This window comes from Zonotrichia leucophrys, chromosome 28 (assembly GCF_028769735.1).
Source record: "Zonotrichia leucophrys gambelii isolate GWCS_2022_RI chromosome 28, RI_Zleu_2.0, whole genome shotgun sequence".
NCBI classification, from domain to species: domain Eukaryota; kingdom Metazoa; phylum Chordata; class Aves; order Passeriformes; family Passerellidae; genus Zonotrichia; species Zonotrichia leucophrys.
In genome coordinates this window covers 6,001,026-6,022,186 of record NC_088197.1, presented here as the reverse complement: position 1 = coordinate 6,022,186, position 21,161 = coordinate 6,001,026, and the positions used below count along the sequence as shown (strand labels likewise).

Genomic DNA, 21,161 nt, shown 5'->3' with positions numbered 1-21,161 from the left:
ACGGAGCGATGTGGGCGTGGCCATATAATGAATATGCATGAGTCCTTTAGGTGATCTATGAATATGTAAATTTTTGGGAATAAAATCCCCAAATTTGGGAAGAGGGGCTTTGAGAATTTCACATGTTTGAGAGGTTCAATAATCATTCCCTTTCTTTATTTAGTGTAATTTTTCTTTAATTCTTTAAAGAAAAAAGCTTCTTAAAGTTTAGTTTTTCTTTAATTCTTTAATTTTTTTCTTTCCATGCCTCAGTTTCCCCCAAACCAGGGGGGTAACCTTGGGCACCCCAAAGCGGACATGAAGCCCTGGCACCTTCCTCAAAATATCCCCAAAATATCCCTAAAATATCCAAAAAATATCCCAAAAAAAGCTGCTCCACTTTTACGACTTCATGTGACAGTAGTAAAAAAAAACAACAAAAAAAAAAGAGCCAAAAAAGAAAAGAAAAAGAAAAAGAGAAAAACACCAAATATTTACCAAAACTTCCAGACCTGTTTCTTTTTTTTTTTAAGGGCTTTTTTTTCCTTTTTTCCTTTTTTATTTTTATTATTTTGAGGCGGATTTTTGCCATCTGGAGAATGAAAAGGCTCTGGCAGGGCTGGTGAAGTGTCAGCGAAAAGGATTTAAAAATGTTGTTTTTATTATTATTTATGGGCTGGAACCCCAGAGAGGGAACAGGAGCCAAAAAAGGGTTCAAAAATAGATGGAAAAAGCAAAAAAAAAATCGGGATGTTTTTTCCAGAGGTGGCTGAAAAATAAAATAAAATACCTTGGAAAAACACAAATAAATTGCAGGGGTTTTAGAGGTCGGGGTTTTTTGGGATTGGGAATTTTTGGGATCAGGGATTTTTGGAGAGTGTGGTTTCTGGGGATTGGGGTTTTAGGATCGGGGATTTTTGGGATTTCTGGGATCAGGGATTTTTGGGATTGGAGATTTTGGGATCAGGGATTTTTGGGATTGGAGGATTTTGGGATCAGGGCATTTTTGTGATTGGGGGATTTTTGGGATCAGGGATTTTGATGATCAGGGGTTTTTGGGATCAGGGATTTTTGGGGTCTGGGATTTTTGGGATCAGGGGATTTTTGGTATTTCTGGGATTGGGATTTTTGGGATCAGGGATTTTGGGGATCAGGGATTTTCCCAGCTCCCAGGGGAGGGAACGGCGAGAGCGCAGTGTCGTCTCTTGGCCAGACGGGCTGGAATTCCACACCTGGATCAGCTGGAATGCTCTGGTTTGGGATTCCCAAGGATTCCAATTTGGGGTCCCCAGGGCTGCACCAGTTCAGGATTTTTGATTTGGGGTCCCTGGGAATGCTCTGGATACCTCGGGATGAGCTGATTTGGGGTACCCAGGGATTCCCAGGTTTGGAGTCCCCAGAGATGCTCGGGTCCAGGATTCTCTGATTTGCAGTTTCTGGGATGTTCCAATTCGGCATTCCCAGATTTGGGGTCCCCAGGGTTGCTCAGTTTTGGGATCCTCTGCTTTGGGGTCCCCGGGGATGCTCCATTTGGGGACAGGACCTGGAAAGGGGATCCCAAATCCTTCCCTTCCCCTTTTCACCCCCTGTTCCCTCTCGTCCTGTTTTATTTTGGGGTGGATTTTTCTCTATTTAGGGCCTTTCCAGCTGCTTCCTTTTATCCTTTTCATTCAGAGCCTGTCATTACATTTTCCATTCTTTCAAAGAAATAAAAAAAAAAAAACAAAACAAAAGCGGCTTCCCAGGGACCTTTCCAGCTCCTTATTCCCGGAGGTGAGGGGCAGAATATCCCAAAATATCCCCCAAAAATCCAAAAAAATAAAGATAAAATCTCAAATCCTTCCACTCCCGCTTCCCTGTGGGGTTTTTAGGTGTTTTTGGGATGCGTAGGAGGGGGGAATATCCCAAAAAAAGCCTCTCCGAGATCCTGACGTGCTGGCACATCCTTTTCCCGTCTTTTTTTGGGATCTGGCCATCCCAAATTGCTGGGGCGGGCCGGGAGCTGCCGGCTCCGGGCTCCCGTTCCCGCTTGGAATGGGGCCGGGAATGGGGAAAATAAGTTTTTTCTGAGTTTTTCTCATCCCGTTTTTCCTGTCTCCCGGGCTATTCCCAGCCCTGCTCCTGCCTCCCGGACCCTCCAGGGTTAAATCCACCTCTGGGGCACCCCAAAATCCAAAATCCATTCCCCAAAATCCGCGGCCGGGGCCTTTCAGGGCACCATCCTCGCTCCATCCCCATCCCACATTCCATGAAAAAGTGGGAAAATTGAGGGATTTCAACCCAAAATCTGCAAAAATCCCCCTTGGATCCCCCATCCCACAGATCGGGGTCCCCAGGGTGTCCCTGGGATTGAGGTCATCCCTTCTGTCCCTCGTTTTTTATTTTTGCCCTTCCCTCCGCCCTTTTCTCCTGGAACCCGGTGGGGACAATTCCTGGAACCCGGGGAAATCGGGATCCAGGGAAAAACAGGAAAATCCGGGATAAGGCGAACCCAGGAGAGGGAAAATCCAGGATAAGGAGAACCCAGGACAAGGAAAATCCAAGATAAGGAGAACCCAGGATAGGGAAAACCCAGGACAAGGAAAATCCAGGATGGGAGAAATCCAGGATAAAGAGAACCCAGGACAAGGAAAATCCAGGATGGGTGAAATTCAGGACAAGGAGAACCCAGGACAAGGAAAATCCAAGACAAGGAAAATCCAGGACAGGAAAAACCCAGGACAAGGAAAATCCAAGATAAGGAGAACCCAGGATAAAGAGAACCCAGGACAAGGAAAATCCAAGATAAGGAGAGCCCAGGATAGGGAAAATCCAGGACAAGGAAAATCCAGGATGGGGGAAATCCAGGACAAGGAGAACCCAGGGAAAAACAACCCCGAGGACAGGGAGAACCCAGTTGAGGGAGCAGCCAGGTTTTGGGAAGGCGGGGTTGGAACGACACCTCGCCGTGGAATCTCAGCATTCCAGGTGCCTCCTCCCTCGGCCGCCCCCCCGCCGCGCCGGGATCCGCCCGCGCTGGGATCGCGGCCCGGCGGGACCGGGCCGGGACAGCGGGGCCGGGGTTTGGCCGCCGCTAGGGCCAAGGAGCCCCCCCGGGGCCCCCGCGCCCCCCTTTGATGCCGCTTCCAGCGCGAAGGGTGGAAAAAAGGGTGGAAAAATGCCGCGCCGGGGCCAGGGCGGCTTGGAGAAGGGAAATGTTGTCCCGGGTTTGGCCCCATAAACGCCGCCTGTTCCATTACAGCATCCGCGCCTGGGCCGGCGGGAGGCGGCGGGGGGGGGACGGGACACCCAAAAATAACCGCGCTGGGGACACCCAGGTGGCAGCGGGACAGAGCCATCCCCGCCACACCCTGCGGGGTCACGGCGGGGCTGCCCGCACCGTGCCTTGGCACGTCCCGGTGCCAGCGGGGGCTCCGGTGGGTGCCCCCGCCCCGGCTGCCACGTCCCGCTGGCACCGAGCCCCCCCCGCCGCCGCCAGCCCGGCCGAGCCTGGCCCAAGGCAAACAGGAGCGGCCGGGACCGTGCTACCGAACGGGGGCAGGGGCTGGGGACAACGGGACACGCGAGGAACACGCGGGGCTGGGCCCCGTCCCGGAGAAGCCCAGCAGCCAGACGGGTGTACAAGAATTGTATATTTTGTAATAAATAATGTACAAATCCGCCCGAATCCGGGCCGGCGCGGTGCCCGAGGTGCCGCGGGGGTGGCACGGCAGGGAGGGAGTCTTATCCGCGTTATCCTTGGCGTTTCCTCCCCAAAATATCCCCGTTTTCGGGGATGAAAGCAGTGCCCCCAGCTCCCGGCGCGGGCACACCGGGGCTGGGCCGGTGGCACCGGGCAAAGCACCGGGCGGGGACCCCCTTGCCATGCCCACCCCTGCCCCGGTTTGCCCCCAGCCCTTCTTTTACTCCTTTTATTTCCATCCAGTCCGCAGGGCCGCCAGCGCGGGGCTGAGCACCAAGAGGAGGCAGCGACAGCACCGGGGGGTGGAGGGACCCCCTCCCCACGTTCCCCCCGTCCCCTGCCCCCGTCCCCCGAATCCTCCGGGCGTTATAAATGAGCGCGGCCAAAAGCGACGGGGAAAGGGGGCGACAAAGCGGAGCCGGGGAGGGGACACGGAGGGGCCTCAGGGCTGTCCCCGCGGCCGGCCCGGTCTCCGCTGGCTGCTGGGGGTCCGGCGGGTGCCCGCCGGCCCGGAGGGGGCTCCGGAGGCGAAGTCCATCACCTCGGGGGGAGCGCGGCGCAGCTCGGAGCTCCCCATCTCCCTGCGGATCTCGGCCAGCGCCTCGGCCGGGGAGCTCAGCAGCCGCTGGAAGAGGCTCTCCCGACCCGCCGGCCGCTCCTGGCACTCGAAGGTGACGGCCGTGCCCTCGCCCGCCCGCATCTCCCTGGAGAAGCCGTCCGAGGTGCCCGCGAAGCAGCGGCCGATGGCGATCTCCTTGGCCAGCCGCGGGTTCTGGTCCGTGACGGTGTAGATGCCGTAGTTGTGGCCCAGCGGGTCCAGCGGGGCCAGCATGGAGAAGGCCCCGGTGTGGTTGTTGTCGGCCAGCGGCGGGTGGCGGCTCAGGTAGTCCCGCAGGAGCCCGTTGATGGCCGTGCGGCGGCAGCTGCCCTGCGGCACGATGGACACCAGGGTCCTGTCGGCCAGGCTCTGGTCGAAGAGCATCCCGCCGCACTTGAACTCCACGCAGGCGCCCGAGGTGTTGTCCAGCAGCGGGTCCCGCACGCTCCGGCTGTCCCGCAGCCCGTAGAGCTGGCCCCGCGTGCGGGGGTGGCTGCCCCCGACGTTCCTGGACCTCACCATGTACTCCTGCGGCCCCTGCAGCTGCACCTTGATGTAGCACGCCCGGAACTCCTGCGGGTTGGGCCACCACGCCAGGTAGTCGCCGGTCCAGGAGGTGACATCGCTCTCCTTGAAAGGCACCACGTTGTACTCGTACTTGTCCACCTCCACGCGGTAGAAGCGCAGGTGGTTGGCGCTGACCGGCGCCTCCTCGCACTCCCGCAGGCTCCGGTAGGAGTACACAGGGCCATTGTTCTCGTCCACGTTGTTGGGGTCGGGTTTGGCCACGTTGATCTGGAACGCCGTCTTCTTGAGCGCCGGGTCCTCGTGGTCCGAGCGGCGGTAGCCCAGCTTGTTCAGGTAGGGCTGCGCCACCCCCACGGCGTTGGGGTTCAGCTTGGGGCTGGAGGCCACGGCTTCCAGCTCCTCCCCGCCCAGCGTGGCCGTCACCAGGGCCGTGTAGGCGTCGGGGCGCCGGGCGTCGCAGAAGGCGGGCAGGCAGGCGCCGTTGGGGCCGGTGACGGCGCTGTCGAAGCGGCCCCAGGCCCGCGGGTTGCTGGGGAAGCCGGGCTGCGGCTCCAGGTTGATGAGGCTCACCACCACCCCTTCCAGCTGCTCGTAGGGGTTGAACTTCTCATTGCTGTAGGCCCTGACCTTGACGAAGCAGCGGCGATCCTCGGGCACGTCCAGGTTGAAGAGGCGCCGCTCGCGGATCTCCAGGTTGCCCACCAGGAATGTCCTCTCCTCCCTCCTCCTCCTCCGCCCGCCCCCGGCCGGCCGCAACACCGCCTCCTCCTCCCACAGGCCGCTCTCGGGGTTCAAGGACCACAGCTTCATCTTCTGCAGGTGCTCGGCCATCCACACCTGCCCCGCGTCCATCCTCACCTGCACGGGCCCGGCCTGCAGCGCCGCGCCGCTCTCGCCCTCGCGGAACTCCACGGCGAACATGCCGTAGGTGCGCAGGGGCACGATCTCGCCCTCGGTGTTGGCGAAGCTCAGGTCGCTGGAGGCGGCGCTGGCCGTGCCCATGTCCCTGGGGTCCACGAAGGTGACGCTGGCCTTGACGGTGCCGTTGAAAACCTCCCCGGACGGGCGCAGGAAGGCTCCGGCCGGCAGCACCAGCTCCCCGACGGGCTCCCGGCCGCCGGCCTCGCCCAGGGGGATGGCATTGTTCCTCCCTCCGTCCAGCTCCACCGGCTCCTTCTTGCGCAGCATCTTCACCTCCTGGTACACGGCTCCTCCCCGCGGGTCAAAGGGCAGCACCTTGACGGCATCCACCAGGCGCTGCTGGCCGTCCACGAAGCGAGTGACGAGGCGCTGCGTGTCGGGCGGCACCTCGATGGTGAAGGAGCCCTGGTAGCCGGTGAAGCCCACCTTCCTGCCCCCCAGGAAGATGTGGCCGAAGCGCAGCGGCTCCCCGGTGTCGGCCGCCGTCACCCGGCCCTGCACCAGCACCCGGGGCTGCGCGCAGGGCCCGCAGCCGCACTCGGCCACCACCTTGAGGGGCAGCACGGAGCCGGCGCACGGCACCTGCCGCAGCTCCATCCTCCGCACGCCGCAGCACAGCCCCGACTCCCCCCCGCAGCCCGAGGGCTCTGCGGGGCCGCCCGGGCACGGCGAGGCGGGGCAGCGCCCCACGTTGTAGTAGCGGGAGCCGCTGGCGTCCTGCGGGCACTCGCTGGGCAGCTCCACCAGGCTGGGCTCCGGCTCCGCCCTGCAGCTCTGCTGGCCCGGGGCTGGGGGCACGGAGGGGAAGGGGGGGATTAGAGGGGTCAGCGGGGGTCTCGCCACCCCGGAGGGGCCCCCCGTGCTCGCTCACCCAGCACTGTGAGCTGCGCGGGCGCCGAGCGGATGGCGCCCGCCTCGGAGCTGGCTTTGCAGTGGTAGGTGCCAGCCTGCTCCGGTGCCAGCCCCCGCAGCGCCAGGCGGCCGCTGCTGCGCTCCGCTGTCCCCTCCAGCAGCGTCCCGTTGTGGTACCTGCGGGGACAGGCGACAGGTGACAGGCTCAGCGGTGACACTGCCACCACCACCACCTCCCGTGCCCGCTATGCCCGCCGTGCCAGCTCACCAGTAATATTTCTGGGGCGCGGGGGTGCCCGAGGCTTTGCAGCAGAAGGTCACGTCCTGCCCGGCCTCCCGCACCCTGGCCGCGGGCTGCAGCACCATGTGGGGCTTCTCTGCAAAGGGCGAGAGGGGCAGCGAGCCCATGGGCACCCCCGGCTTGCCCCCAGGGGTGCCCCAAAATCGCCCCCCGCCTTCTCACCGAGCCGGTGCAGCCTCAGGTGCGCCTCGGCCACTCCCGAGCCATTGGTGACGGTGATGGGTGCCAGCCCCGGGGCGAAGCCGTCGCGGTGGGCGCTGATGTTGGCAGCAGGGCCCGGGCACAGCCCCGAGGCCGAGAAGCGCCCGCGGGCATCGCTGCGGGCCAGCAGCACGGGCGGGCGGCCCTCCAGGTACACGCGGGCACCCGGCAGTGCCACCCCGGCCGCTGTCACCACCGTGCCCCGCAGCGTGTGCCCGGGGCAGCCCGTGGTGGGCTCCGAGCCCGTGGGCAGCGGGGGCACCGCCGAGGGGGCACCGGTGGCGTTACCTGGGCACGGGGGCGGGCGGCATTTCTGCACCTCGGTGGCACGGCCGGGACACGGCGGGTTCTTGGCCGTGCGGCAGCTCCGGCGCCGGACGCGCGTCCCCGAGCGGCCGCAGCTGCGGGAACACGGACCCCAAGCGCCCCATTCCGTCCAGGTGGGCTCTGAGGGGACATTCCCGGTGGGAACGGTCACCGTGACCTGTGCGGTCACCCCCGGGTCACACCCGCGGCAGAGCAGCCTGACGTGGGTGGCACCAGGTGGAATTTCACAGCTGCTCCTGCTGCGGGGGCTGAGAGGGGGATTCGGGTCCTTGAAGGGACCCCTGTCCTTGTCACACCCCAGTGCCACCTCCAGCACTCTGCGGCCGCCCCGTGTTCTCTCCCCACAGCACCCGGGGACAGGGAGGGCTCGGGTGGCAGTGCCACGCCGTGTCCCCTCCCGGCAGCCCCCGGGGACAGGCGGTGGCACCGCCAGGTCCGTACCTGGGCAGGGCCCGGCGCTGCAGGGCCGCCGCTCGGTGGCTTTGCCGCGGCACCGGAGCTCCCGGAGCGGGGCCGGGCTGCGGGCGCTGCCGCAGCGCCGGGAGCGGCTCTGCGTGCCCCGGGTGCCGCAGGCGCTGCGCGAGCAGGGGCTCCACGGGGACCAGTGCGACCAGTACACGTGATCTGCGGGATACTGGGCGTGACTGGGGCCCACGGGCTGGGGACGGCGGCCAAGGGGTTAAGGGGGAAGGAACGCCCCCGCCCCACAGCCCAGGTGGGACACAGGTGAGATATGGGTGGGATGCAGGTGAGACAAACGTGAAATAGAGGTGGGATAGAGGTGAGGTGAAGGTGAGACACAGGTGGGATGCAGGTGACGTAAAGGTGAGATACAAGTGGGACACTGGTGTGACACAGGTGGGATACAGGTGAGATAAAGGTGAGATACAGGTGTGCCCCAGGTGAGCCAGAGGTGGAATACAGGTGTGACAGAGGGGACACACAACTGTGTCAGCTGCCCCCCAGGTAGCCCAGGTGTGCCCCCAGGTACCCCCGGCTCACCCAGCGGGCACAGGAAGCGCACGTGGTAGTTGGCACAGGCGGTGCCCGCCGGCTGCTCGCGGTGCAGGCAGCGGAAGCCGCGCTCGGGGCTGGCATGGACCACCTGTCCCAGGGCCTCGGGCAGGTGCCACTCGGTGCTGCGCGCCTGGATGGCCACGGGCCGGGCACACACGCGGTCCCCGTAGTAGAACCTGATGGCTGCCAGGCTCTCGTGGTCACCGTCACCACCCGGGTGGTCGATGTTGAACCACGAGGTCCAGGCGGCGCCTTTGCCTGAGGGGGATGCGGGGACAGGTTGGGGACGGGCTGGGGACAATTGGGGACAGCCTGGGATGGTTTGGGATGGTTTGGGATGGTTGAGGACAGCTTGGGGACAGCTTGGGATGGCTGGGGACAGCTTGGGGATCATTGGGGATGGGTTGGGGACAGCTTGGGGACACAGAGGGTGTAGGGATGGAGGTCACCACTGAGGGGTTGCTGGGGTGGGGATGGGCAATGGGACAGAGGGAGGGACACGGGGTGGGGACACTGAGAGGGGACCGGTGACCCCAGGGGACACAGCCCACCCTGTGGGGACACAGACAGGGGACACAGCTGACCCCAGGGGACACGGCAGTGTGGTCACCACCAAGGGTCACGTGGGGGGTGGCATGAGGTCCCCAGACCCATGGGAAAGTCAGGGGTGGGCAGTGCCCCTGGGGACACTGAGGGGACACGGTGACCATCGGGGTGGCCTCACCTGCCGTGCCCAGGTCCAGCTCCTCCAGGTCAAGTGTGGCTTTCCAGGGCTTCCCTCCTGTGCCAGCCTTGCCCGGCTCCGACTCGTTCTCCAGCGGCTCTGGGGACACACGGGTGGCACTGCCACATTCCCGGGGTCCCAGGGCCACCCTGTCCCCATCCCTGTCCCTGTCCCTGTCCCTGTCCCTGTCCCTCTAGTGCCAGGATGCCGGGAAGGACACAATTCCCTTATCTCCATCCACCCTCCCCTTTGGGAGGTGCCAGCGCTCCCACCCCACCCCTCACCCCCTGCCACCCCCTGCCACTGTCCCGTGCCACCACCCTGTGCCACCAGCCCATCCCCACCCCTTCCTCCCTTCATTCCTACTGGGAACCCCAAAACCCCGGTGGCACAAAAACCCCAAACCCCAACCCCAACCCCGAAACGGCTGACATCAAATCCTGAAACCCCAAACCCAAACCCCAGACCCCAAACCCCAACTCCCAAACTCCAAACCCCAAACCCCCAAACCTGAAACTGCTGACCCCAAATCTCCAAACCTCAAACCCCAACTCCCAAACCCAAACCTCAATACCCAAATCCCAACTATACCCAAACCCCAACTCCCAAACCCCAAACCCAAAACTGCTGACCCCAAATCCTGAAACCCCAAACCCAAACACCCCTTACCTGCCACCCTGGCAGCATATGAGGCTCCCAGCATTGCCAGCATCACCAGCAGCTTTGCCAACCGTGCCATCGGTGCCACCCGTGCCATCGGTGCCACCCGTGCCAGCTGTGCTGGTCGTGCCAGCTGTGCCAGCCGTTCCAACCGTGCCAGCTGTGCTGGCTGTGCCAGCTGTGCCAGCGGTGCCAGCAGTGCCAGAGGTGCCAGCCGTGCCAGGGCCGTTCCGGGCGCGAGTGCGGCCGCGGCGGGGCCGGCCCCGCTTTTATCGGGAGCGGAGCCCGCCCGGGGCAGCGCCGCCGCCGCCGCCGCTCGGGTCCAGCTGCGAAAATTGGCTGAGGGATGAGCCGGGAATGCGGCGGGAGGGAGGGGAGAGGAAACAAAAATACTCGGGAATAAAAAATAAAAACTGCGGGAAAAATAAAATACGGGAAAAATAAATATACGGGGGAAATGAAATATGGGGGAAAATACGGGGGAAATTAAAATATGGGGAAAATAAAAATACAGGAAAAATAAAAACTGAAAACTACAGGGAAAATAAAAATACAGGAAAAATAAAAACTGAAAACTACAAGGAAAATAAAATTACAGGAAAAATAAAAACTAGAAACTATGGAAAAAATAAAAACTAAGCGGAAAATAAAAATACGGGGGAAAATAAAATATGAGAAAATAAAAATACGGGAAAAATAAAAATACAGGAAAAATAAAAACTAGAAAACACAGGAAAAATAAAAAGTATGGGCAAAATAAAAGTGCAGGACAAAATAAAAACTAAAAACGACGGGGAAAATAAAAACACGGGGAAAACAAAACTACGGGAAAGGGAAAAGACGGAGCCGGTGCCACTCTGAGGGGGTTGGAGGGGACTGGGAGGACACTGGGAGAAACTGGGAACACTGAGGGGCACTGGGAGGGCACTGGGGGGCACTGAGGGGCACCGAAGGCCATTGGGTGCACTGGGGACACTGGGATGGACTGGGAGGTCACTGGGTGCACTGGGGGCACCGGGAGGGCACCGGGGGCACCGGGGGGTTTGGGATCAGCGGCCCGGCGGGCGGAAATCCCGGCACATTCCCGGCATTCCGGCGGCTCCGGGAGGGGGCACGGGGGGCACTGGGGACAGAGGGGACAGAGGGGACAGTGCCAGGGGTGGCCCGTCACCTTCAGGGACAGCCCCGTGCTCTGGGGGTGGTTCCCCTTTGCTTTTCCTGGGGGTTTTGTGGGTTCTTGGTGACATTTTGGTGCCATTTTGTGGCATTTTGTGGCATTTTGGCGGCATTTTGGTGCCATTTCAGCCCTGTGTGACCCCGGCAGTGCCGTTGTCCCCCTGGGTGGGTGGCAGGGGAGGTGACAGCTCTGTCCCCAGCAGCGGGGGGTGGCACTGCCAGGGGTCAGGCCAGGCCTTGCAGTGCCAGGACAAGTCCCCAACCCAGCCCAAGGCCACCAAGGTCCCCCTGTCCCCATCTCCAAACAGCCCCCAAACAGCTGAGGGACCCCAGCGCTGCCTGTCGGGGTCGCAGGGCCACCACCAGGGTTTGCTTTGGGGTCCCAGGGTTTGGTTTGGGCTTCCAGGGCCACCAGCACTTTATTTTAGCAGCCACCACCACTTTATTTTTGATGTCACAGGGCCACCAGCAGAGCTTTATTTGGGGGTCACAGGAGTTTATTTGGGGTCTCGGGGCCCACCAGGGTTGTTTTTGGGGTCACAGGGCCACCGGCAGGGTTTTTTAGGGTCCCAGGGGATTTTGGAGGTCCCAGAGGATTTATTTTGGGTCCCAGGGGTTTTTGGGTCCCAGGGCCACCACCAAGAGTTTATTTGGGGTCCCAGGGGGTTTTTGGAGTCCCAGGGGTATTGGAGTCACAGGGTCACCAGCAGAGTTTGTTTGGGGTCCCAGGGAGTTTTTGGGATCACAGGGCCCACCACCAGAGGTTTTTGGGGTCATGGGGATTTATTTGGGGTCCCAGGGGTTTCCTTGGGGTCCCAGGGCTTTCCTTGGGGTCACAGGGGTTTCCTTGGGGTCCCAGGGGTTTCTTGGGTCACAGGTTTCCTTGGTCCCGGGTTTCTTGGTCACAGGGGTTTCCTTGGGGTCCCAGGGGTTTCCTTGGGGTCACGGGGTTTCCTTGGGGTCACAGGGCCACCACGCAGTCGCTGCCCGGGTACTCGGGGGGGCTGAGCCCGAATTTCCTGCGCAGCTCCTCGGGCACGAAGCGCCCGGCCAGGAAGTGTCGCCGTCCCCGGAAGCGCCGCGCCACCTCCTTGGGGGCCGCCAGCGACACCAGCACGTCCGGGCTGATGTCACCGCTGCCACCCACCGGGCCGGGCAGCCAGCCTGCCCCGGGGAGGGGACAGCGGTCACCGGGACAGCGGGGGCACCGGGGAGACACCCAGGGGACAGCGGGGACAGTGGGGATACCCGGAGACACGGGGAGGGGACAGGGGACACCCAGGGACATGGAGAGGGGACACGAGTGACCCCAGGGGACACGGAACGGTCGGTGGGATCACAGAGAGGACAGGTGTGACCCCAGGGGACACACGCCACCCTTGGGGACACACGGGGTGGCTCAGGCGTGTCCCGCTGCTGCTGTGGGCGGTGGCAGAGAGGGCACAGAGAGGGGACAGGGAGGGCACAGGGGTGGCACAGGGGGTGACACGGGCGGGGTTTGTCCCCATGGGGATCCACCCGCGGAGGGTGACACGGCCAGGCCAGGGGGGACACACGGGTGGTGACAATGCCAGGCCTGGCCAGCAGCACGCGGCTGTTCGGGAATGCCAGCCGGGGATGCCAGCGGCCAGTGACGTCATGTCTGGGCCGGGCACTTTGTTATTTCCTGTGGATGTCCCCAACCCTGCCAGGGCCACCGAGGGGGGGTCCAGGGATGTCCCCAACCCTGCCAGGGCCCCCACGGGGGGTCCCAGGGTGACACTGCCACGGGTGCGGGAGGTACCGGGGGGACACGGGGAGCACCTGGGGGGACACCCAAAGGGACACGAGGGACACCCGAGGGGACACGGGCAGCACCTGAGGGGACATCCAGGCTGACGATGGGGATGCGGACGTGCCTGAGGGTGGCCAGGATGGCCGCGCACGGCTCTGTCCCCTCTGTCCCCTGTGTCCCCTCGGCGCCCAGCACCGCGTCCACCACGGCGTTGTAGGCGTCGTTGATGAGCTGCACCTGCAGGGGACAGCGACAGCGACATCTGCGGTGTCCCCGTGTCACCTCTGACGGCACAAACCCCCGGCCGTGCCAAAAAAATAAAAAGTACAAAAAATCCCCCCCAAGTAGAGCAGCGAGGGAGGGGCCGCGCAGCCGAGACGGCGAATTTTGGGTCAAATTCCTCCGTTCCCAGCGCTGCGAGGTTCCAAAAATAACAGAGCCGGTGGCTGCGGGCAGCGGCTGCTGGATTTTCTGGATTTTCTGGCATTCCCGGGATCGCAGCAGGGCCGGGATGGGGAGGGAGAGGGGGAAAAGGATGGGGAAAGAGGGAGAAAAGAAGAGCTGGGGGTTTGGGGGGATTTGGGGGGGTTTTGGGGTTCGGGGAGGGGAAAGAGAAGGAGAAGAGGGGGATAAGCAGGGGGATTTCAAGGGAAGGATAAAGGGAAGGAGAAGGGGACAACCAGGGGGATTTGGGTGCTCACAGGGGGAACAGGGGAGGAGAAGGGGCCAATCAGGGGATCTGGGGCTGGGGTCACCTCGGTGGGCAGGTAGGACAGGAAGGGGATGTCCATCTTCTCGCACTGCGTGGTGAAGTCGCGGTGCAGCGGGTCCGGGGAGCGCTTGGGGTAGAAGATGGTGGGCTCGTAATCCTGGGGGAGAAACGGAGCCCTGGAGCCGGGGGCTCGGGAGGAAGGCCGGCACGAGGAGGAGGAGGGCGGGGGGCAGAGGTACCCACGAAGCTGCGCAGGTGGCGGGCGCACACCAAACCCACGGCCCCGTTCTGCGCCGGCCCGCACGCCACCAACAGCGTGGGCTGCCTGCGCCGCAGAGAGCGCAGCGGGAACGCCTGCGGGGACAGCCGGGGGGACAGCGTCACATGGGGGCAGTGGGGACAGCGTCACACCGAGGGGACAGGGACAGAGAGGTGGCACTGGCACGCGGCAGGGACAGGGGGACATGGGATGGCACTGTCACACACCACCCGACATGGGATGGAGGTGGCACAAAGAGCAGGACGGAGATGGGATCCATAGCACGGGATGGCATGGCATGGTTTGGCATGGCACAGTATGGCATGGCATGGCATGGCCTGGCATCCACAGCAGGACTTGGGTTGCACTCGGAGTGGGATGGAACACAGACCGTACTGGGATGAGGATGATGCCAGCGGTGGGGTGAGGATGGTGCCTGTGGTGGAATTCCAAGATGGCCTCAGGAAGATGTCCAGGGTGGGATGGGGAAGGTGCCCCGGGTGGGACCAGGATGGTGCCCAAGGTGGGATCAAGGCAATGCCCACGGCAGGACCAGGGTGATGCCCGTGGTACCCTCGGGATGATGCCCCAGGTGGGATGAGGATGCTGCCCAGGCCGAGCCGTGCCTGCGGCCCCCCCCCCCATCCCGCCCGCTGCACATTCCAGGATGGCTCGGGCAGGGAGGGACGGACGGACGGAGGGAGGGACGGAGCCTCTGTTTATCCACTGACGGATTTTTTCCTGCTCACGGATCCTGGCTCCGGGACCCGTCCCCAGTGCCCGGAGCGGGACACGGCCCCGGTAGCTCGGGCTGGCCCCGGCCCAGCGCTGGCCACGCCACCGGCATCTCCTGGCACCGGGACACAGCGGGGACACCGCGGGGACACCCTGGGGACACCCCGGCGGGCTGGGGGAGCCGGAGCTGGGGCTGCCCTGAGGAAGAGGAGGATGCCGAGCGCCAGGTGGGGTCAGGGATGCTGCAACAGCTCCGGCACCAAAACATTTCTGCTCCTCATCGGCGCTCGGAGCAGGGAAGGGCCGATGGAAAAGCTGAGGCGCGGAGCTCTCGGGCCCGGGGCACAAAGCTGCCCTTGATGGACGCCTGCTCCTCCTCCTCCTCCTCCTCCTCCTCCTCCTCCTCCTCCTCCTCCTCACATCTCGCACGAGCCCCGGGCGATCCCCGCAGCAGCGACATCGCCGGGGCTCGGGGACACCCGGGCACCTCTGGGGACCCCCATGGCCCCCGCCCCGACCCCTGGCGGGGACCCCAACCCCTCTGGGTGTCCTCAGTCCTTCTGAGGTGTCCCCAGGCTCACCTTGGTGACAGCCACGGCACAGGCGTGTCCCCAGATCTCGATCAGCTGCTGCCGCCCGAAGCGATAATCCTCCAGCAGCTCCTTCTCCATGGCCTCCGCCTCGGCCTGGCTGCCTTGGGGACAGTCCCCGCTCAGGACAGGGGGACAGAGCTGTCCCCACCCCCCAGAGGACTCGGGACCCCGCTCCACCCCCGGGACGGGGTTCTGGGACACGGGGCGAGCGCGCCGGGGGCTCGGGGTGGGCGCCGCGGTGGGGACGGGCACGGAGGTCACAGGGATGTCGCAGGGATGTCACACGGATGTCACACGGATGTCGCACCGAGGGAACCGTGCCCGCACGGGCCGCGGCGGGAGCGGCGCTCGGCCGAGCTGGCGGCGGCCCCGGTTCCCCGGTTACATAAAAGCGAACAAAGCCGCGGTTGTTCCGCCGCCGCCGAGCCCGGAGCTGGCAGCGCCCAGCGCGACAGTAATTGCTCACATCTGTTGGCTTCACCTGCGCGGGCGGAGCGGCCTGGGCCGCCTCCAGCGCCCGCCGGGAGGGAACGCGAGCCCCGCCGGGATCCCGGCGGTACCGGGGAAACCGAGCGGAGCTGGGGGATCCAGACCCCGCTGGTACCGGGGGAACCGAGCGGAGCTGGGGGATCCAGACCCCGCTGGTACCGGGGGAACCGAGCGGAGCTGGGGGATCCAGACCCCGCCGTACCCCGGGTTGGGAGGGAACCGCTCAGAGCCAGCCCCGAGAGGGGACCCGGCAGTGCCAGGGGGCAGCTGAGGGGGCCCGGGTTGGGGTCCCGGGTGGGGGCCGCAGGCTGCAGGGTGCTCCCACCCCATCCAGGTTGTCCCCACGGACGAGCCGTGTTCTGTTTTTGGCAGAACCCCAGAAGTCCCTTTTCATTCCAGCAGGGCCCCAGCAAGATCCTGGTTCCCCCAGTCCTTGGCTGTCCTGACAAACCTGCCAGGAAAACTTCATCCCGTCCCACATTCCCATCCCATCCCTGTCCCCGATCCTTTGGTGCCCTCTAGTGAGCCCCAGCCCTGTCCCAGCCCTGTCCCAGCCCCACTCGGGGGCTCTGGGGAGAAAACCGGGAGGAAGGGGCGGGAAGGGAGAGAGCGGTGCCGAGCGGGGGTGGCGGGGGGGCCGGGCCCAGCTGTGTTGTCGCTCGAGCCACGTGTCCGCAGCAATTCCCGGGAACATTGTCCCTAATCGCTGCTGGCAGGGACACCCGGGCTGGCAGGGACACCCCGGGCTGGCAGGGACACTGTTGGCTGGCACCGGCCCGGGGCGGGGACACGGCCGGGGCTCCCCGGGAGCTGCGGGCCCGCCCCCGAACCCATCCCTGTCCCGCATCCCGGTCCCGTATCCCGCTCCATATCCCAGCTCCACATCCCGACTCTTTATCCCGGCTGTGTCCCCTCTCTGCGCCCCCGATCCCAGTTTCACACTCCAGTCCCACATCCCGGTCCCATTCCCCGTTCCCGTTCCGTTGCTCCCTCCGGGTACAGCCCGTCCCCGCAGCGTGTCCCCGGTGTTCCCGATGTCCTCTCTGTCCCCGCTGTTCCCGCTCTCTCCGCTGTCCCCATCTCTGCCCGTCCCGGTCCCGCGCTCCGCTCCCGCCGCCTCCCGGAGCATCCCCGCCGCAGCCATGGAGACCCGGGATGCTGCGGTTGCTCCGGCAACGGCGGCTCCGTGGGTACCGATCCCCCCTCCCCGGGCCCAGGGACACCCGTGGGCACCGGGACCCGCCCGGGGGTGGCGCGCGGGGCCGGCACCGAGCGGGGGCGGCTCCCGGGGCACCGGGGATCTCCCGTCCCACCCCCGCGGGGTCCCGGGGCAGCCCCGGCTGAGCGGCACCGCCCGGAGCCGCCGGGGGGCTCCTCGGGGGGACCCCGGACTCACCTGAGGTACCGGGGCGGCTCCCGGGACGGGCTGGGCGCGGAGCTCATGGCGGGGAGCGGGACCGGAGCGGCGGCGGAACCGAGCCCCGGCGGGAGCGGAGCCGGCGGGAGCGGCGCGGAGCCTCCGGTGGGAGGGGAGCCCGCGGGAATGCCGGGGATGCTCCGGTCGGAGCGGATCCTCCGGGAATGCCGAGGACGCTCCGGTCCCACCGGGAATGCTCCGGTTGGAGCGGTTCCCCCGGAATGCCGGGGATGCTCCGGTCCCACCGGGAATGCCGGGGATGCTCCGGTCGGAGCGGGGCGCGCTCGGCGGTGCCGCCCGGGGGGAGGCGGCTCCGGTGCCCCCGCCCCGCTCCCGGCCCGGCCCCGCTCCGGGAATGCCGCCCGCGGTTCCCACCAGGGAATTTTGGGGTTAAACCTCCCCAGATCGGGGCTTTCCCAGCGGGATCCGCAGGCCCGGGAGCGGGGAGCCCACGGGGAGGGGACGAGGACACGGCCCCTCCCTCCAGCCCGAATTCCCGGGAAAATCCCCCGGGAGCCGCCGAATTCCAGGGAGAGAGAGAGGGAGAGGGAGTGCGGGCTGTGTCCGGGAGCCACGGGGCTCCCCATCCTAAAGAGGGGCGGCCCCAACCCCAAAGGGGGGAGATTCCAGTCCCAAAAGGAGATCCCAATCCCAAAGTGGACAGATGCCCAATCCCAAAGGGAGAAGATCCCAATCCCAAATGGGGGATCCCAATCCTAAAAGGAGGGGATCCCAATTTCCCAATTCCCAGGGGCAGTTCCAATCCCCAAAGGACTGACTGATTTATTTATTCATTATTTATTCATTAATTATTAATGAACAGGCAACAGAAGAAGCTCGGGATGGGGGAATCAGCCTGGAGAGGGACAGGAAAGGGGGGGAAAGTTCTGGAAGGAGCCGGGAGAGGCGGGGTGGGGGTTTGGGGTTTGGTTTGGGGTGAGGGTTGGGGTTTTGGGGTGTCACACGTAGTTCTGCAGCCCGAACTTCTCCCGCTCCAGCTCGGCCGGGGGCCGCAGGTAGTAGAGCTCCTCCACCGTGGGGGTCACCCAGCGATCCGTGTGGAACCGGGACTCGCCCACCTGCAACAGCGGGAATGGGCTGGGAATCACCGGGAATCACCGATGTGTCGGGATCACCGGATGGGAATGTCCAGAATGGCTGGGAATCACCGGGAATTGGTGGATGTCGAATGGTGGGAATCACCGGGAATTGGGCTGGGAATTGTCCAGAATTGTGTTGGGAATCACCGGGAATTGGGCTGGGAATTGTCCAGAATTGTGTTGGGAATCACCGGGAATTGGGCTGGGAATTGTCCAGAATTGTGCTGGGAATCACCGGGAATTCCTGGGATTCTCCACCCCAGGCAGGGCCTGGCAGCCAAGGGGTGAGCCCGAGTGCCAGAGGATCCCAAATCCATGGGGATGGAGTTAAATCCCAAGGGATCCCAAATCGTGGGAGGGACCCAAATGCCGTGGGATCCCAAATCCATGGAGCCAAATCCCGGGGGACCCCACAGAGCCAAATCCACAGGGATGGCTGCGTCCCATGGGATCCCAGAGGAGCCCCCCTGTCCTGCCCCTTCCCCCCGGGAATCCCGAACCTTCCAGCCCGGGGTGATCCCAAATGCATCCCATGGGATCCCAGAGGGGCGGCCCCCCCTCATTCCCCCCAGAATCCCGAACCTTCCAGCCCGGCACGTCCCGCATGATCTTGGCCTCCTCCTCCAGGTTCTCCCGCAGCAACCGCAGCGTCCTGAGGGACACAGGGCACGGGAAGGGACCCCGATCCCATGGGGGGATCCTCATCCCAAAGGGGACCCCGATCCCAAACGGGACCCCAATCCCCTACAGGGGACCCAAATCCCCTACAGGGGATCCCGACCCCAAAGGGGATCCCGATCCAAGGGGATCCAATCCCACAAAGAGATCCCATCCCAAAGGGGACACCATTCCATCAATGAAGTTCCCAATCCCATAAAGGGGGATCCCAGTCCCAAAGGGAAGCTCCAGTGCCGAGAGAAATTGCCAGTCCCATAAAGGAAATTCCCAATCCCAAGGGAAGTTCCCAATCCCATAAAGGGGGATCCCAGTCCCAAAGGGATTTCCCAGCCCCGTACCTGCGGTCGGACTCCGCCTGCAGCAGCGGCATCAGCGCGATCCGAGCCTCCAGCTCCTCGATCAGCAACCGCCTGCAGGGACAGAACGGGGGAACGGGGAATTGGGGGGACTGGGAGCACCGGGAATGGGGCACTGGGGCGTCCCGGGGGCACTGGGGGTCCCAGGATCCGGGTGTGAAAAGCCCAGCCCGGGGCCAGAAGCGCAGGGAGGAGCCCCGGGACCGGGCCGGGGGCGCCGCGGGGGGCTCGCAGCGTCACCTGCGCTCGCGGTTCCACTTGACGAGGCTGTAGTATCCGAGCAGGAGGCTCCCGATGCCGAGCGCGAACAGGCTGTACCCTGAGGGCCGTGAGGGGAGCGGGGCGCGCTCAGCGCGGAGCGGCCGCACTGCCCCGCTCCCGCCCCCGCCGCCCCTCGGCGGCGCCCCCGCGGCCGCCCCCGGGCTCACCTGAGAGGCCGCGGCGCGGGAGGTGCCGCTTGTAGTCGATGGGGCCGTACCCGCCCGGCGGGGCCATGTCCTGCTTCACCTTCGGCGCCGCCATCGCGGCGCGGATCGGTGACGTCACTGCCCCGCGCCGCCGGCCCGCCCAGCTCCCGCGCGCGGGAAACTCACGTGCTGCAGCCACGTGACCGTAGGGACGCTACTTAAAGGGGCAACGCGCGCTTAAAAGGGCAATGCCACATCAATTCCTTGGGATCATCCTCCCACCCAATTCCACGGGAATTTGGGACAATCCCGTGGGAATTCCCACATGGCCGTCAATTGTGGGAGAAATCCCTCTGGGAATGTCCCTGGCCCGCTCTCCTTCCAGAGGGAAACATCCATGGGCTCCCTGGGTTTTCCTGGAATGTTCAGGTGAGATCCAAGGCTGCTGGAGCAGGAATTCCAGCTGGGAATGGAGAAGGCTCTGGATTTATGGATTTGCTCCATCCATGAAATTCCACAGGAAATCCACAAAAATCCCGGATTTTTGTCACCTCCTTTTCCCCTCTCCCGTCTTCCCAATTTTCTGGGGGGAATCCTCAGGGGAGGAAGGAGCAGATCCGGCTCTGTCTGGGTGATCCCCGAGATCCATCCCGACCCCCAAAACCCTGGGAATGTGAGGCAGATCCAGGAGTTTCTCTGTTTATTGTCACTCCAATTCCAACCCCCCTCCAATTAATTATTGATTAATTAACAATTCTGGATCCTTCCACTGACGGGATTAGTGAGAATTATTAAATTTTGGGATTTACTCTGCAATATTTTGAGTCCCAACAAATCCAAGGGAAAAAAATCCCACCCCGTTCTCCTTCCTTCCCAAAGGAGAGGGAAAAATGAGCCAAATTTGAGGTTCTCCCCCAAAATCTCCAGTAATTTCCTCCATTTCACCCCTTCCTGCAGCCTGAATTCCCAGCTTTCCATCTGGGAATCAACTTTGGGAATTCAATTCCAATTCTTCCCCAAAAACAAAGGGATAACTGGCTGGGAGAATCCAGAGGGAAAGAAGAATTCCCAAAATGAGGATAAAAATAAACTCAGAATAAACCCCAGTCCCGAATCCGCTGGAATTTTGGATTTTCTTTGTTTTCCTCAGGAATGGCAGGCGCAGGAATCCCTGGGATATAAAAAATTCGGGAATTCACCTTTTTCCCGAGCTGGGAACGCTGAGGAAGAAGAGCCCAAGACAGAAAAAAAAAAAAAAATTCCAACTCTTTTTTTTTTTTTAGCGGAATTCCAAATCCCAGCTGTCAGGAAGGGAATCCAAGAAGAACCACACGGCTGCCCCCGTTCCACCGCGGGAATCGTCCCATGAAAATCCGGGATCTCTTTATTTCACAAGGCGCTAAAACCTAAATTACAACGGCGCTTCCTCGCTCCCCGCGGCGTCCCAGGAAACCCCAAAATCCCAGCGGGAATCCCAAATTCCCGGCGGGAATTTTATGGCTTTAGGGAAAAGGGATCCAGGATCCCGAGGGGTCGGCGGGAACGGGAGGGTTGGGTGGGATTCCCATGGAAACGGGAGATCTCTGGGAATCCTAAAAGGGATCCGGGAGATCTCTGGGATTCCAGAATTCCAAAAGCCTCAGTGGTTTGGGAATGCCAAAGGGGATCCAGGAGA

The 21,161-nt window shown here is 63.1% G+C and overlaps 3 protein-coding genes across 5 annotated transcripts; all 3 read right to left on the bottom strand.

Moving 5' to 3' along the window:
* Nucleotides 1–4,084: 4,084 nt before the first annotated feature.
* On the bottom strand, nt 4,085–9,874 carry CILP2 (cartilage intermediate layer protein 2). Its single transcript, XM_064734275.1, has 8 exons — nt 9,800–9,874; nt 9,131–9,229; nt 8,392–8,664; nt 7,831–8,013; nt 7,024–7,509; nt 6,829–6,937; nt 6,580–6,737; nt 4,085–6,496 (listed from the first exon to the last, which is right to left on the bottom strand). Exons 1-8 carry the CDS (start codon nt 9,867–9,869, stop codon nt 4,104–4,106), a joined length of 3,771 nt encoding a protein of 1,256 aa, XP_064590345.1. The 5' UTR covers nt 9,870–9,874; the 3' UTR covers nt 4,085–4,103.
* A 1,567-nt stretch (nt 9,875–11,441) lies between these two features.
* On the bottom strand, nt 11,442–17,207 carry YJEFN3 (YjeF N-terminal domain containing 3). Of its 3 annotated transcripts, XM_064734223.1 has the most exons (7): nt 16,925–17,207; nt 15,028–15,136; nt 13,696–13,806; nt 13,496–13,609; nt 12,824–12,977; nt 11,936–12,130; nt 11,442–11,807 (listed from the first exon to the last, which is right to left on the bottom strand). In XM_064734223.1, exons 1-7 carry the CDS (start codon nt 16,969–16,971, stop codon nt 11,800–11,802), a joined length of 738 nt encoding a protein of 245 aa, XP_064590293.1. In that variant the 5' UTR covers nt 16,972–17,207; the 3' UTR covers nt 11,442–11,799. The 3 variants fall into 3 exon arrangements, with proteins under 3 accessions (XP_064590293.1, XP_064590292.1, XP_064590295.1); XM_064734222.1 differs by lacking the exon at nt 11,442–11,807 and having other exon boundaries at nt 11,873–12,130; XM_064734225.1 differs by lacking the exons at nt 11,442–11,807; nt 13,696–13,806 and having other exon boundaries at nt 11,873–12,130.
* A 517-nt stretch (nt 17,208–17,724) lies between these two features.
* On the bottom strand, nt 17,725–19,663 carry NDUFA13 (NADH:ubiquinone oxidoreductase subunit A13). The gene is made up of 5 exons (XM_064734189.1): nt 19,508–19,663; nt 19,320–19,398; nt 19,062–19,133; nt 18,628–18,697; nt 17,725–18,024 (listed from the first exon to the last, which is right to left on the bottom strand). Exons 1-5 carry the CDS (start codon nt 19,599–19,601, stop codon nt 17,905–17,907), a joined length of 435 nt encoding a protein of 144 aa, XP_064590259.1. The 5' UTR covers nt 19,602–19,663; the 3' UTR covers nt 17,725–17,904.
* Between the last annotated feature and the right edge of the window lie 1,498 nt (nt 19,664–21,161).

What these genes read in the sequence shown, in the direction of transcription:
- CILP2 (XM_064734275.1), bottom strand. Translation starts at nt 9,869, where the DNA reads ATGGCACGGTTGGCAAAGCTGCTGGTGATGCTGGCAATGCTGGGAGCC. An exon ending in GCGCTTCCTGTGCCCGCTGG is followed by an intron (nt 8,014 to 8,391) that starts GTGAGCCGGGGG and finishes AGTATCCCGCAG; the next exon opens with ATCACGTGTACTGGTCGCAC. An exon ending in CAGCGCCGGGCCCTGCCCAG is followed by an intron (nt 7,510 to 7,830) that starts GTACGGACCTGG and finishes ATGTCCCCTCAG; the next exon opens with AGCCCACCTGGACGGAATGG.
- YJEFN3 (XM_064734223.1), bottom strand. Translation starts at nt 16,971, where the DNA reads ATGAGCTCCGCGCCCAGCCCGTCCCGGGAGCCGCCCCGGTACCTCAG. An exon ending in CCCGCCACCTGCGCAGCTTC is followed by an intron (nt 13,610 to 13,695) that starts GTGGGTACCTCT and finishes TTTCTCCCCCAG; the next exon opens with GATTACGAGCCCACCATCTT. An exon ending in TGTCCTACCTGCCCACCGAG is followed by an intron (nt 12,978 to 13,495) that starts GTGACCCCAGCC and finishes TGTCCCCTGCAG; the next exon opens with GTGCAGCTCATCAACGACGC.
- NDUFA13 (XM_064734189.1), bottom strand. Translation starts at nt 19,601, where the DNA reads ATGGCGGCGCCGAAGGTGAAGCAGGACATGGCCCCGCCGGGCGGGTAC. An exon ending in CCCGCGCCGCGGCCTCTCAG is followed by an intron (nt 19,399 to 19,507) that starts GTGAGCCCGGGG and finishes CACGGCCCTCAG; the next exon opens with GGTACAGCCTGTTCGCGCTC. An exon ending in GGGACGTGCCGGGCTGGAAG is followed by an intron (nt 18,025 to 18,627) that starts GTTCGGGATTCT and finishes CCGCTGTTGCAG; the next exon opens with GTGGGCGAGTCCCGGTTCCA.